At 59.6% G+C, this 15,570-nt stretch overlaps 1 protein-coding gene across 1 annotated transcript; it reads right to left on the reverse strand.

Annotated features, from left to right (window-relative positions):
- Positions 1–10,053: 10,053 nt before the first annotated feature.
- LOC136111750 (zinc finger protein 541-like) lies at positions 10,054–14,685 on the reverse strand (the record flags this gene model as incomplete). Its single annotated transcript, XM_071800273.1, has 6 exons — positions 14,586–14,685; positions 11,510–11,585; positions 11,264–11,352; positions 10,941–11,072; positions 10,439–10,560; positions 10,054–10,285 (listed from the first exon to the last, which is right to left on the reverse strand). Coding segments are annotated over exons 1-6 (654 nt in total), but the record flags the coding sequence as incomplete, so codon positions are not given.
- Between the last annotated feature and the right edge of the window lie 885 nt (positions 14,686–15,570).

The raw sequence follows: 15,570 nt of genomic DNA on the forward strand, positions 1-15,570 counted from the left end.
ACAAAGGGGGTCCCCACGGTGTCACAATGGTCCCTGGGGACAACTTGGGGTCCCCAGGATGTCACAATGGGCCCTGGGGACAAAGGCGGTCCCCAGGATGTCACAATAAGCCCTGGGGACAAGGGGGGTCCCCAGGATGTCACAATGGGCCCTGGGGACAAAGGCGGTCCCAGGGTGTCACAATAAGCCATGGGGACAAGGGGGGTCCCCTGGATGTCACAATGGGCACTGGGGACAAAGGGGGGTCCCCACGGTGCCATGATGGGCCCTGGCGACAAGGGGGTCCCCAGGATGTCACAATGGGCCCATGGGACAAAGGGGGTACCCATGGTGTCACAATGGGCCCTGGGGACAACTTGGGGTCCTGGGATGTCACAATGGGCCCCGGTGACAAAGGGGGTCCCCGTGGTGCCACAATGTGCCCCTGGGACAAAGGGGGTCCCCAGAATGTCATAATGGGCACTGGGGACAAGGGGGGTCCCCAGGATGTCACAAGTGGCCCTGGGGATAAAGAGGGTCCCCATGGTGCCACAATGTGCCCCTGGGACAAAGGGGTCCCCAGGATGTCACAATAAGCCCTGGGGACAAGGGGGGTCCCCAGGATGTCAGAATGGGCCCTGGGGACAATGCGGGGTCCTGGGATGTCACAATGGGCCACGGGGACAAAGGCGATCCCCAAGGTGTCACAATGGGCCCTGGGGACAAGGGGGTCCCCAGGATGTCACAATGGGCTCATGGGATAAAGGGGGTACCCACGGTGTCACTATAGGCCCTGGGGACAACGGGGGGTCCCCACGGTGCCACGATGGGTCGTGTGGACAAGGGGGTCCCCAGGATGTTCACAACGGGCCCTGGGGACAAAGAGGGTCCCCAGGATGTCACAATGGTCCCTGGGGACAACTTGGGGTCCTGGGATGTCACAATGGGCCCTGGGGACAAAGGCGGTCCCCAGGATGTCACAATAAGCCCTGAGGACAAAGGGGGGTCCCCAGGATGTCGCAATGGGCCTTGGGGACAATGGGGGGTCCTAGGAGTCACAATGGGCCCGAGTGACAAATGGGGTCTCCATGGTGTCACAATGGGCCCTGAAGACAAAGGGGGTCCCCTGAATGTCACAATGGGCCCTGAGGACAATGGGGGTTCCTGGAACGTCACAATGGGCCCTGGGGAGAAAGGGAGGTCCCCAGGATGTCACAATGGGCCCTGGAGACAATTGGGGGTTTTGGGATGTCACGATGGGCTCTGACGACAAGGGGAGGTGCCCATGGTGTCACAATGGGTCCTCAGTGACAAGGGGGGTCCCTATAGTGTCACAATGGGCTCTGCAGACAATGGAGGGTCCTGGGATGTCACAATGGGCACCAGTGACAAAGGGGGTCCTACATGGTGCCACAATGGGCCCTGGGGAGTAAGTGGGGTCCTGGGATGTCACAATGGGTCCTGGGGACAAAGGGTGATCCTTTGATGTCACAAGGGGCCCTGGAGGCAAGGGGGTCCCCAGGATGTTACAATGGGCCCTGGGCACAAAGGGGGGTCCCCATAGTGTCACAATGGGTCCCCAGTGACAAGGGGGTCCCCACGGTGCCACGATGGTCCCTGGGGACAAGAGGGGGTCCCCATGGTGTCACAATGGACCCTGGGGTCAAAGGGGGTTCCCAGGACATCACAATGGGCTCTGGGGACAATGGGGATCCTGGGACATGAGCCATGGGGACAAGGGGGGGTCCTGGGACCTCACAATGGGTCCTGGGGACAAAGCGGTTCCCCAGGACGTCACAATGGGCCCTGGGGACAAAGGGGGTCCCCACAGTGTCACAATGGGCCCTGGGGACAAAGGAGGTCCCCATAGTGTCACAATGGGCCCAGGGGACAAAAGGGGGACCCCAGGATGTCACCATGGGCCCAGGGAGAATGGGGGGTCCTGGGACGTTATAATGGGCCCTCGGGAAAAAGGGGGTCCACATGGTGCCACAATGGGCCCTGGGGACAACGGGGGTCCCAGGATGCCACAATGGACACTGGGGACAAGGGGGTCCCCAGGATGTCACAATGGGCCCTAGGGACACAGGTGGCTCCTGGGATGTCACAATGGGCCCTGGGGACACAGGTGGTCCCCAGGATGTCACAATGGGCCCTGGGGACAAAGTGGGGTCCTAAGATGTCACAATGGGCACTGGGGACAAAGGGGGTCCCCATGGTGCCACAATGGGCCTTGAGGACAATGGGGTCTCCCCAGGATGTCACAATGGGCCTTGGGGACAAAGGGGTGTCCCCTGAATGTGCATAATGGGCCCTGGGGACAATGGGGTGTCCTGGGATGTCACAATGGGCCCTGGGGACAAAGGGGGTCTTCAGGATGTCACAATGGGCACTGGGGACAACGAGGGGTCCTGGGACGTCACAATGAGCCCTGGGGAGAAAGGGGGGTCCCCACCCTGTCAGAAGGGACCCTGGGGACAAGGTGGGGTCCTGGGATGTCACAATGGGCCCTGGGGACAAAGGGGGTGTCCATGGTGCCACAATGGGCCCTGGGGACTAGGGAGGGGGGGTCCCCTCGGTGCCACGATGGGCCCTGGGGACAAGGGGGTCCCCAGGATGTCACAATGGGCCCTGAGGACAAATTGGGGTTCTGGGATGTCACAATGGGCCCTGGGGACAAAGGGGGTCCCCATGGTGCCACAATAGGCCCTGGGGACAAAGAGGGGTCCCCAGAATGTCACAATGGGCCCTGGGAACAATAGGGGGTCCTGGGACGTCACAATGGGCCCTGGAGTAAAGGGGGGTCCCCAGGATGTCACAATAGGCCCTGGGGACAAAGAGGAGTCCCCTGAATGTCATAATGGGCCCTGGGGACAAGGAGGGTCTTCACGGTGTCACAATGGGCCCTGGGGACAATGGGGGGTCCTGGGATGTCACAATAGGCCCTGGGGACAAAGGGGGTCTTCAGGATGTCACAATGGGCCCGGGGGACAAAGGGGGTCCCCAGGATGTCACAATAGGCCCTGGGGAAAAAGAGGGCTCCCCAGGATATCACAATGGGCCCTGGGGACAAAGAGGGGTCCACTGGATGTGCACAATGGGCCCTGGGGACAAAGGGGGCTCCCCAGGATATCACAATGGGCTCTGGTGACATAGGGGTCCCCAAGATGTCACAACGAGTCCTGGGGACAAGGGGGGTCCCAAGGATGTCACAATGGGCACTGGAGACAAAGGGGGGGTCCCCACGGTGCCACAATGGGCCCTGGGGACAAGGGGGTCCCCAGGATGTAACAATGTGCCCTTGGGACAATGGGGGCTCCTGCGATGTCATAATGGGCCCTGGGGACAAAGGGAGGCCCCAGGATGTCACAATGGACCCTGGGGACAAAAGGGGTCCCCGGGATGTCACAATGGGCCCAGGGGACAACGAAGCATCCTGGGACGCCACAATGGGCCCGGGGAAAAAGGGGGGTCCCCAGGTTGTTCACAATGGGCCCTGGGGACAATGGGGGTCCTGGGATGTCACAATGAACCCTAGGGACAAAGGGGGTCCCGAGGATGTCACAATGGGCCCTGGGGATAAAGGGGACTCCCCAGGATGTCACAATAGGCCCTGGGGACAAAGGGGGTCCCCAGGATGTCACAACGGGCCCTGGGTACAAGGGGGGTCCCACCCTGTCACAATGAGCACTGGGGACAAAGGGGGTCCCCAGGATGTCACAATGGGCACTGGAGACAAAGGGGGGGTCTCCACGGTGCCACAATGGGCCCTGGGGACAAGAGGGTCCCCACGGTTTCACAATGGGCCCTGGGGACAAGGGGGATCCCCGCCCTGTCACAATGGGCCCTGGGGACAAGAGGGTCCCCACGGTTTCACAATGGGCCCTGGGGACAAGGGGGATCCCCGCCCTGTCACAATGGGCCCTGGGGCCAAAGGGATCCCCAGGATGTCACAATGGGTCTTGGGGACAAAGGGGGTACCCAGGATGTCACAATGGGCCCTGGGGACAGTGGGGGGTCCCTTGAAGGTCACAATGGGCCCATGGGACAAAGAGGGTGCCCACGGTGTCACAGTGGGCCCTGGCGACAAAGGGGGATCCCCAGGATGTCACAATGGGCCCCGGGGACAAAGTAAAATCCTGGAATGTCACAATGGTCCCCAGTGACAAAGGCGCTCCCCATGGTGCCACAATGGGCCCTGGGGACAAAGTGGGTCCCCAGGATTTCACAATGAGCACTGGGGACAAGGGGGGGTTCCCAGGGAGTCACAATGGGTCCTGGGGACAACGAGGCGTCCTGGGACGTCACAATGGGACTTGGGGACAAAGGGGGTCTTCCACAGTCTCACAATGGGCCCTAGAGACAAGGGGAGATCCCCAGGATGACACAATAGGCCCTGGGGACAAAGAGGAGTCCCCCTGAATGTCACAATGGGCCCTGGGGACAAGGGGGGTCCCCATGGTATCACAATAAGCCCTGGGGACAAAGTGGGGTCCTGGGTTGTCACAACTGGCCCCAGTGACAACGGGTGTCCCCATGGTGCCACAATGGGCCCTGGGGAGAAAGAGGGTCCCCAGGATGTCACAATGGGCTTTGGGGACAAGGCGGGGTCCCCAGGATGTCACAATGGGGTCTTGGGACAAAGGGGGTCCCCAGGATGTCACAATGGTCCCTGGGGACAATGGGGGGTCCTGGGACATCACAATGGGCCCTGGGGACAAAGGCGGTCCCAGGGTGTCACAATAAGCCATGGGGACAAGGGGGGTCCCCAGGATGTCACAATGGGCACTGGGGACAAAGGGGGGTCCCCACGGTGCCATGATGGGCCCTGGCGACAAGGGGGTCCCCAGGATGTCACAATGGGCCCATGGGACAAAGGGGGTACCCATGGTGTCACAATGGGCCCTGGGGACAACTTGGGGTCCTGGGATGTCACAATAGGCCCCGGTGACAAAGGGGGTCCCCGTGGTGCCACAATGTGCCCCTGGGACAAAGGGGGTCCCCAGAATGTCATAATGGGCACTGGGGACAAGGGGGGTCCCCAGGATGTCACAAGTGGCCCTGGGGATAAAGGGGGTCCCCATGGTGCCACAATGTGCCCCTGGGACAAAGGGGTCCCCAGGATGTCACAATAAGCCCTGGGGACAAGGGGGGTCCCCAGGATGTCAGAATGGGCACTGGGGACAACGCGGGGTCCTGGGATGTCACAATGGGCCACGGGGACAAAGGCGATCCCCATGGTGTCACAATGGGCCCTGGGGACAAGGGGGTCCCCAGGATGTCACAATGGGCTCATGGGATAAAGGGGGTACCCACGGTGTCACTATAGGCCCTGGGGACAACGGGGGGTCCCCACGGTGCCACGATGGGTCGTGTGGACAAGGGGGTCCCCAGGATGTTCACAACGGGCCCTGAGGACAAAGGGGGTCCCCACGGTGTCACAATGGTCCCTGGGGACAACTTGGGGTCCTGGGATGTCACAATGGGCCCTGGGGACAAAGGCGGTCCCCAGGATGTCACAATAAGCCCTGGGGACAAGGGGGGTCCCCAGGATGTCACAATGGGCACTGGGGACAAAGGGGGTACCCACGGTGTCACTATAGGCCCTGGGGACAAGGGGGTCCCCAGGATGTTCACAATGGGCCCTGGAGACAATGGGGTGTCCCCAGGATGTCAGAATGGGCCCTGGGGACAAAGAGGGTCCCCAGGATGTCACAATCGGCCCTGGGCACAAAGGGCGGTGCACATGGTGTCAAAATGGGCCCTGGGGACAAAGGGCGTCCCCAGGATGTCACAGTGGGCCCTGGGGACAAAGTGGTCCCCATGGTATCAGAATGGGCCCTGGGGACAAAGAGGGGTGCCCTGAATGTCACAATGGGCCCTGAGGACAAAGGGGGGTCCCCAGGATGTCGCAATGGGCCTTGGGGACAATGGGGGGTCCTAGGATGTCACAATGGGCCCGAGTGACAAATGGGGTCTCCATGGTGTCACAATGGGCCCTGAAGACAAAGGGGGTCCCCTGAATGTCACAATGGGCCCTGAGGACAATGGGGGTTCCTGGAACGTCACAATGGGCCCTGGGGAGAAAGGGAGGTCCCCAGGATGTCACAATGGGCCCTGGAGACAATTGGGGGTTTTGGGATGTCACGATGGGCTCTGACGACAAGGGGAGGTGCCCATGGTGTCACAATGGGTCCTCAGTGACAAGGGGGGTCCCTATAGTGTCACAATGGGCTCTGCAGACAATGGGGGGTCCTGGGATGTCACAATGGGCACCAGTGACAAAGGGGGTCCTCATGGTGCCACAATGGGCCCTGGGGAGTAAGTGGGGTCCTGGGATGTCACAATGGGTCCTGGGGACAAAGGGTGATCCTTTGATGTCACAAGGGGCCCTGGAGGCAAGGGGGTCCCCAGGATGTTACAATGGGCCCTGGGCACAAAGGGGGGTCCCCATAGTGTCACAATGGGTCCCCAGTGACAAGGGGGTCCCCACGGTGCCACGATGGGCCCTGGGGACAAGAGGGGGTCCCCATGGTGTCACAATGGACCCTGGGGTCAAAGGGGGTTCCCAGGACATCACAATGGGCTCTGGGGACAATGGGGATCCTGGGACATCACAATGAGCCCTGGGGACAAGGGGGGGTCCTGGGACGTCACAATTGGTCCTGGGGACAAAGCGGTTCCCCAGGATGTCACAATGGGCCCCGGGGACAAAGCAGGGTCCTGGGACGTCACAATGGGCCCTGGAGACAAAGGGATTCCCCAGGATGTCACAATGGGCCCTGGGGACAAAGGGGGTCCCCACAGTGTCACAATGGTCCCTGGGGACAAAGGAGATCCCCACAGCGTCACAATGGGCCCAGGGGACAATGGGGGGTCCTGGGACGTTATAATGGGCCCTCGGGAAAAAGGGGGTCCACATGGTGCCACAATGGGCCCTGGGGACAACGGGGGTCCCAGGATGCCACAATGGACACTGGGGACAAGGGGGTCCCCAGGATGTCACAATGGGCCCTGGGGACAAGGGGGTCCCCAGGATGTCACAATGGGCCCTGGGGACAACGGTGGCTCCTGGGATGTCACAATGGGCCCTGGGGACACAGGTGGTCCCCAGGATGTCACAATGGGCCCTGGGGACAAAGTGGGGTCCTAAGATGTCACAATGGGCACTGGGGACAAAGGGGGTCCCCATGGTGCCACAATGGGCCTTGGGGACAATGGGGTCTCCCCAGGATGTCACAATGGGCCTTGGGGACAAAGGGGTGTCCCCTGAATGTGCATAATGGGCCCTGGGGACAGAGGGTGGTCGCCGGGATGTCTCAGTGGGCCCTGGGTACAATGGGGTGTCCTGGGATGTCACAATGGGCCCCAGTGACAAATGGAGTCTCCACGGTGTCACAATGGGCCCTGGGGATAAAGGGGGGTCTCCAGGATGTCACAATGGGCCCAAGTGATGAGTCCCCACAGTGCCACTATGGGCCCTGGAGACAAGGGGGGTCCCCAGGATGTCACGATGGGGCCTGGGGACAACGAGGGGTCTTGGGACGTCACAATGAGCCCTGGGGAAAAAGGGTGGTCCCCATGATGTCACAATGGGCACTGGAGACAGTGGGGGGTCCTGGGATGTCACAATGGGCCCTGGGGACAAAGTAAGGTCCTCGGCTGTCACAATGAGCCCTGAGGACAAGGGGGGTCCCCAGAATTTCACAATGAGCACTGGGGACAAAGTGGGGTCCTGGGATGTCAAAATGGGCCCTGGGGACAAAGGGGGTCCCTTAATTGTCACAATGGGCCCTGGGGACAAGGGGGGTCCCTTAATTGTCACAATGGGCCCTGGGGACAAAGTGGGGTCCTGGAATGTCACAATGGGCCCAGAGGACAAAGGGGGTCCCCATGGTGCCACAGTGGGCCCTGGGGACAAAGGGGGTCCTGAGACGTCACAATGGGCCCTGGGGAAAAGGCGGGGTCCCCACGGTGTCACAATGGGCCCTGGGGACAATGGGGGGTCCTGGGATGTCACAATGGGCCCCAGTGACAAAGGGGGTCCCCATGGTGCGACAACGAGCTCTGGGGATAAAGGGGGTCTCCAGGATGTCACAATGGGCCCTGGGGACAAAGGAAGTCCCCAGAATGCCACAATGGGTCCTGGAAAGAAGTGGGGTCCCCACGGTGTCACAATGGGCCTTGGGGACAAAGGGGGGTCCCCAGGATGTCACAATGGGCCCCGGGGACAAAGGGGTCCCCAGGATGTCACAATGGGTACTGGGGACAAAGGCGGGGTCCCCATGGTGTCACAATGGACCCAAGTGACAGGACGAGTCCCCACGGTACCACTATGGGCCCTGGAGACCAGGGGGTTCCCCGGATTTCACAATGGGCCCTGGGGACAAGGGGGGTCCCCAGGATGTCACAATGGGCACTGGGGACAACGAGGGGTCCTGGGACGTCACAATGAGCCCTGGGGAGAAAGGGGGGTCCCCACCCTGTCAGAAGGGACCCTGGGGACAAGGTGGGGTCCTGGGATGTCACAATGGGCCCTGGGGACAAAGGGGGTGTCCATGGTGCCACAATGGGCCCTGGGGACTAGGGGGGGGGGGTCCCCTCGGTGCCACGATGGGCCCTGGGGACAAGGGGGTCCCCAGGATGTCACAATGGGCCCTGAGGACAAATTGGGGTTCTGGGATGTCACAATGGGCCCTGGGGACAAAGGGGGTCCCCAGAATGTCACAATGGGCCCTGGGGACATTTGGGGTCCCCAGCATGTCACAATGGGCCCTGGGGACAATGGGGGATCCTGAGACGTCACAATGGGCCCTGGGGACAAAGTGGGTCCCCATGGTGTCACAACACCCTGGGGACAATGCAGGGTCCCCAGGATGTCACAATGGCCCCTGGGGACATTAGGGGTCCCCACAGTTTCACGATCTTAACCCTTGACACCCCCCAACTACTGGGTCCTTAGGGTTACTCCCGGGTCCCTCCTGAACTGAATCCCCGCCCGAACTCCTGGGTCTGATAGAGGGCACGAACATTTTAAGGGTTAACAAAACATAATTGGGTGCCCACTAACGAGCCAACACTTTAGGGCTGAGCCACACGAGCCCTTAGTTCAGAGCTTTAGGTGAACTCATGGTAAGGAAACCAGAACCCAGCAGTGCCAGGATCAGGAGTTTTACGGCACCAGCTGTGAACTCGAGGGGACGAGAGAACCGAGATTTACAGCAAAAAGGGGGTGCCAGGCTGGGTTCAACCGACCTGGAGCTTGGGTCCCAGTCCATTCAACACAAGGAGCCAAACCTGAGGAAGCTGAAGGAGCCTTCATCCAAAGACCCCTCCTCCAGAGCACCAGGTGGCGCCGCACAGGCGAACAGGGGGCGTCCAGGCGGAGACTACGGCAGTGATGAGCGGGAAAGGTTATGGATGTGTGCGGGCGCTCCGGGGTCGTTGGGACACGAGCACCTCGCTGTATTTAAACGCAGCTCCTGCCGCTCGGAGCGGCGCACGAGGGGTGGAACCATCGCTCCCCTTGCGCCCGACGGCGAAACGAACGCAGCTGCTCTGGAGCCCTGCGGGGTGTGAAGGTTCATGGCTCCGGAGGCTGTAAAGTTGTTTCTGCGCCTCCGTTCCCCTCATGGCCCCCCCATTCCCTTCACACCGACCCTCAATCCACCCCCCACCCGACCCCCAGCTCCCCCCAAACCCCGACCCCCAGCTCCCCCCCACCGACCCCCAAATGCCCCCCCGACCCCCAATTCCTCCCCAGACTGACCCCCAATGCCCCCTCACACCGACCCCCAAGGCCGCCCCCGCACACCAACCCCCCAGTTCCCCCCTCAAACACCGACCCCCAATCCCCCCCCGGACCCTAATTCCCCCTCGCACTGACCCCCAACGCCCCCCACACCAACCCCTAATGCCCCTCACATCGACCCCCAAATCCTCCCCAGACTGACCCCTCAAATCCTCCCCAGACTGACCCCCAACTTCCCCCCCACACCGACCCCCAATTCCCCCTCACACCGACCCCCAATGTCCCCCCCCCCACACCAGACCCCAATTCCCCCCCACACCGACCTGCAGCTCCGGTCCCGCAATCGCCATTTCAGCTGGTTTCTCCTCAATCTTCAAGCACTTTATGGGCAGCTCGGTCCCGGCCTGCGGCTCCAGAACCAGCGCAGCAATCACCATTTCGGCTGGTTTGTCCTCAATTTCCAAGCCCTTTGGGGTCAGCTCGGTCCCCGCCTGCAGCTCCCGCGCCCGGTGCCACCTCATGTGTGCGTTCTTGCCCCGCATCGTGGCAAACGCCCTGGAAACGGGGCGGAAAACCCAGGTTTTAGTGCTTTTTGGCTTCACCCTCTCTGGGTGCGTTTTGGCGCGGGCCCGGCGCCGTTTCTCGGCTCCGCGCCGGGTGGCTTTAACACCTTTTAACCTCTTTATCCCCAAATAAGCAACAACTCACCTGCCGCACTCCGTGCATGGAAAGGACTCCCCGGCGCCCTCATTTTGGGCCATTTGCTGCTTCGTTTTGGCCCTTTCCTCGGGCGAGGGACGGGGCTTCTTCTTCGGGGGCTGGAAAGTGGCCTGGAAAGCAGAGATTCCCCTCATTCCCCCCTTTCACCAAAGGTCGAGAGCGCTGAGAATAAACCAGCTTGGAAACAAGACCCTATGGAACAGCCCATAGAGACAACTCAGCCAGGTGAGGCTAAAAGAGCCAAAACCGGCTCTTTTTGTGACACAAACCACCGCTTTTTGGCAGGGAACGCACAGCAATTCCCTTCGGCGGCGAAGCCAAAACCACAGAATATCCCCCAAACCATTCAAACCCCACCAGGATCGTTAATACCTGGAATCACTGCAATCAACCTGCAGCCAATCGAGCCCATTTCGGGCCCAAAAAGCCGCTTTTTTGGCCTCAAGGCGGTTTTCCCGTGGCGCAAATTCCGCGTAAACGCGTTTTCTACCTTCTCCTCGGCCTTTTCCTTGTTTCTCTTGGCTTTTTTGCCCGTCCCTTTTGCTCGGTAGGACTTGAGTTTGGTCGTTTTCTTCCAGATGTAGTAATATTCAACACACTGGGCCACAGTCTTAGTCTGGACCTAAGCGAGGGGATAGGGGCGGTTTAGGATGGAAACGCCGCGGTAAATCACATTTACGCCTCGTTTTGTCTCATTCCGGTGCCTTTTTTGCAGCGTTAAGCAGCAAAATGACATTTGGAGAACGGGAGTTCGATGCGTGACTCAAAAACGCGGCTTTTTGGGTTAAAAACCGATGATTTGGGGGGATTTACCTTCTTGTGGATGCGATAAAAGTCCTTCTTGTGGGTGGCAAAAGCACGGTGGAAAAGCTGCTGCTCCAATGGCGTCCACGTGTCCGAGCCTGCGGGGCAATGAGCGGGTTCGTTATGGGGAACGCAATTAGCAAATGGGGCGGGGGGGTCGTTATCGGCAGCCCAAGATGTTTAAATCAGCGTGGAAAGGGTATCGTGGTGTCTGTTTGTGTCCTGGGGGGGGAATGGGCCCCGTTCCTCGTTTACCTGCGTAATGATAATTGGCCAGAGGGTCCGATTCGGACTTGGGGGGCCCCCCCGAAAGCAGCATCTCCAGCGCCTTCTGGAAGAGGAAAAGGCTCGGGGTTCGCCTTCCATTCGGAGCAGGACGCCCCAAGTTGTGATTTTGGGGGTTTTGGGTGATATCGGGGGGGTTTTGGGGAGATATCGGGGGGTTTGGGGAGGTATCGGGGGGCTTGGGGAGATATCGGGGGGTTTTGGGGCGATATCAGGAGGTTTGGGGGTGATATCAGGGGGCTTTGGGGAGATATTGGGGGGTTTGGGGTGATATCGGGGGGTTTGGTGTGAAATCAGGGGGTTCTGAGGTGATATCAAGGGGTTTTGGGGAGATATCAGGGGGTTTGGGGTGATATCGAGGGGTTCTGGGGTGATATCAGGGGATTTGAGGAGATATCAGGGGGTTTTGGGCTGATATTGGGGGGTTTGGGGTGATATCGAGGTGTTTTGGGGAGATATCGGGGTGTTTTGGGGAGATATCGGGGGGTTTTGGGGTGATATCGGGGGTTTTGGGGTAACATTGAGGGGCATTGGGGAGATATCAGGGGGTTATGAAGAGATATCGAGGGGTTTTGGGGAGATATCAGGGGGTTTTGTGGTGATATTGAGGGGTTTTGGGGTGATATCAGGGGATTTGGGGAGATATCAGGGGGTTTTGGGGTGATATCAAGGTGTTTTGGGGAGATATCGGGGGGTTTTGGGGAGATATCAGGGGGGTTTGGGGAGATATCGGGGGTTTTGGGGAGATATCGGGGGCATGGGGGTGATATTGGGGCTTTTGGGGGTGATATCGGGTGGCTTGGGGGTGATATCGGGGGGTTCTGGGGTGATAACAAGGGGTTTTGGGGTGATATCGGGGGCTTTGGGGTGATATCAGGGGGTTTGGGGAGATATCGGGAGGTTTTGGGGTGATATCGGGGGGTTTGGGGTGATATCGGGAGATTTTGAGGTGATATCGGGGGGTTTTGGGGAGATATCATAGGGTTTTGGGGTGATATCAAGGGGTTCTGGGGTGATATCAAGGGGATTTGGGCAGATACCAGGGTGTTTTGGGGAGATATTGGGGTGTTTTGGGGAGATATCAGCGGGATTTGGGGTGATATCGGGGGGTTTTGGGGAGATATCGGGGTTTTGGGGAGATATCGGGGGTTTTTGGGGTGATATCAATGGGATTTGGGGAGATATCAGGGGGTTTTGGGGTGATATCTGGGGGTTCTGGGGAGATATCAGGGGGTTTTGGGGTGATATCGGGGGGTTTGGGGTGATATCGGGGGCATGGGGGTGATACTGGGGCTTTTGGGGATGATATTGGTGGGTTTGGGGGTGATATTAGGGGGTTCTGGGCTGGTATCAAGGGGTTTTGGGGAGATATCAGGAGGTTTTGGGGTGATATCAGGGGGGTTTGGGGAGATATCAGGGGATTTTGGGGTGATATCAGGGGGTTTTGGGGTGACATCGGGGGGTTTGGGGAGATACCGGGGGGTTTTGGGGTGATATCAGGGGGTTCTGGAGAGTTATCAAGGGGTTTTGGGGAGATATCAAGGGGGTTTGGGGTGATATCGGGGGAGTTTTGGGTGATATCGGGAGATTTTGAGGTGATATCGGGGGGTTTGGGGAGATATCGGGGGCATGGGGGTGATATTGGGGCTTTTGGGGTGATATCGGGGGGTTCTGGGGTGATATCAGGGGGTTTTGGGGAGATATCAGGGGGTTTTAGGGTGATATCGGGGGGCTTGGGGGAGATATTGGGGGGTTTGGGGTGATATCGGGGGTTTTGGAGTGATATCGAGGGCATGGGGGTGATACTGTGGCTTTTGGGGGTGATATCAGGGGGCTTTGGGGTGATATCGGGGGGTTTTGGGGTGGTATCATGGGGATTTGGGGTCATATCGGGGGGGTTTTGGGGTGATATCAGGGGTTTTGGGGAGATATCGGGGGGTTTGGGGTGATATCGGGAGGGTTTGGGGTGATATAGGGGGGTTTTGGGGAGATATCGGGGGGTTTTGGGGTAATATCAGGGGGTTCTGGGGAGATATCAAGGGGTTTTGGGGAGATATCAAGGGGGTTTGGGGTGATATCGGGAGATTTTGAGGTGATATCGGGGGGTTTTGGGGAGATATCGGGGCTTTTGGGGAGATATCGGGGGTTTGGGGGAGATATCGGGGGGTTTTGGAGTGATATCGGGGGCATGGGGGTGATATCAGGGGGTTTTGGGGAGATATCAGGGGGTTTGGGGAGATATCAGGGGGTTTTGGGGAGATACCGGGGTGGTTTGGGATGATATCAGCGGGTTCTGGGGAGATATCAAGGGGTTCTGGGGAGGTATCAAGGGGGTTTGGGGTGATATCAGGGGGTTTTGGGGTGATATCGGGGGGTTTGGGGAGATACCAGAGGGGTTTGGGGTGATATCAGCGGGTTCTGGGGAGATATCAAGGGGGTTTGGGGTGATATCAGGGGGGTTTGGGGTGATATCAGGGGGGTTTTGAGGTGATATTGGGGGGTTTTGGGGAGATATCGGGGATTTTGGGGTGATATCGGGGGGTTCTGGGGTGATATCAAGGGGTTTTGGGGAGATATCAGGGGGGTTTGGGGTGATATCGGGGGGGTTGGGGTGATATCGGGGGCTTTTGGGGTGATATCAAGGGGTTTTGGGAGATATCGGGGGTTTTGGGGAGATACCAGGGGCTTTTGGGGGTGATATCGGGGTGTTTTGGGGAGATATCGGGGTTTTGGGGTGATATCGGGGGGTTTTGGGGAGATATCAGGGGTTTTGGGGTGATATCGAGAGGTTTTGGGGTGATATCGGGGTTTTGGGGTGATATCGGGGGGTTTGGGGAGATATCGGGGATTTGGGGAAATACCAGGGTGTTTTGGGGAAATATCAGCGGTTTTGGGGTGATATCGGGGCTTTTGGAGTGATATCGGGGGCATGGGGGTGATATTGGGGCTTTTGGGGGTGATATCAGGGGGTTTTGGGGTGATATCGGGGGGTTTGGGGTGATATCGGGGGGGTTGGGGTGATATTGGGGGTTTTGGGGTCACTCACCATCAGGTCGCCGCGCGCTGCGTGCAGGCAGTGCAGGGCCAGCTCCAGGTTAAGGACGGCGCCGGGGACAGCGCTGGAGCTCCCAGGGACGGCACTGGAGCTCCCAGGGATGGCGCTGGAGTTTCCAGGGATGGCACTGGAGCTCCCGGGGACAGCACTGGAGCTCCCGGGGATGGCGCTGGAGCTCCCAGGGACAGCACTGGAGCTCCCAGGGATGGCGCTGGAGCTCCCAGGGATGGCGCTGGAGCTCCTGGGGATGGAGCTGGAGCTCCCAGGGACGGCACTGGAGCTCCCAGGGATGGCACTGGAGCTCCCAGGGATGGCACTGGAGCTCCCAGGGATGGCACTGGAGCTCCCGAGGATGGCACTGGAGCTCCCGGGGACAGCACTGGAGCTCCCGGGGATGGTGCTGGAGCTCCCGGGGATGGTGCTGGAGTTCCCGGGGACGGCGCTGGAGCTCCCGGGGACGGCGCTGGAGCTTCCGGGGACGGTGCTGGAGCTCCCGGGGATGGTGCTGGAGCTCGCCATGGACAGCAGGGTCAACACTGCAACCGACACGGGGTGGGGGAAACGGGCTGATGGGACATGGGGATGTTGGGGTTCGGGGGGGAAATGGGGTGATATGAGGTGGGGATGTTGGGGTTTGGGGGGGAAAGGGGGATGTGACATGGGGGTGTTGGGGGAAAGGGGGATGTGACATGGGGGTGTTGGGGTTTGGGGAAAGGGGGATGTGACATGGGGGTGTTGGGGGAAAGGGGGATGTGACATGGGGGTGTTGGGGTTTGGGGAAAGGGGGATGTGACATGGGGGTGTTGGGGTTTGGGGGTGGAAATATGGGATCCAACAAGGAAAAGCTGGGGTTTTTCAAGGAAAAGTGTGATACGACAATGGGTACGATTCAAGGAAAAGTTGGAGTTGGTCAAGAAAAGATGCGATATGATAAAGGAAATGTTGGGGTTTGTCAAGAAAAGGTGTGATAGGATAA

The sequence above is a fragment of the Patagioenas fasciata genome, chromosome 29 (assembly GCF_037038585.1).
Source record: "Patagioenas fasciata isolate bPatFas1 chromosome 29, bPatFas1.hap1, whole genome shotgun sequence".
Classification (NCBI taxonomy): domain Eukaryota; kingdom Metazoa; phylum Chordata; class Aves; order Columbiformes; family Columbidae; genus Patagioenas; species Patagioenas fasciata.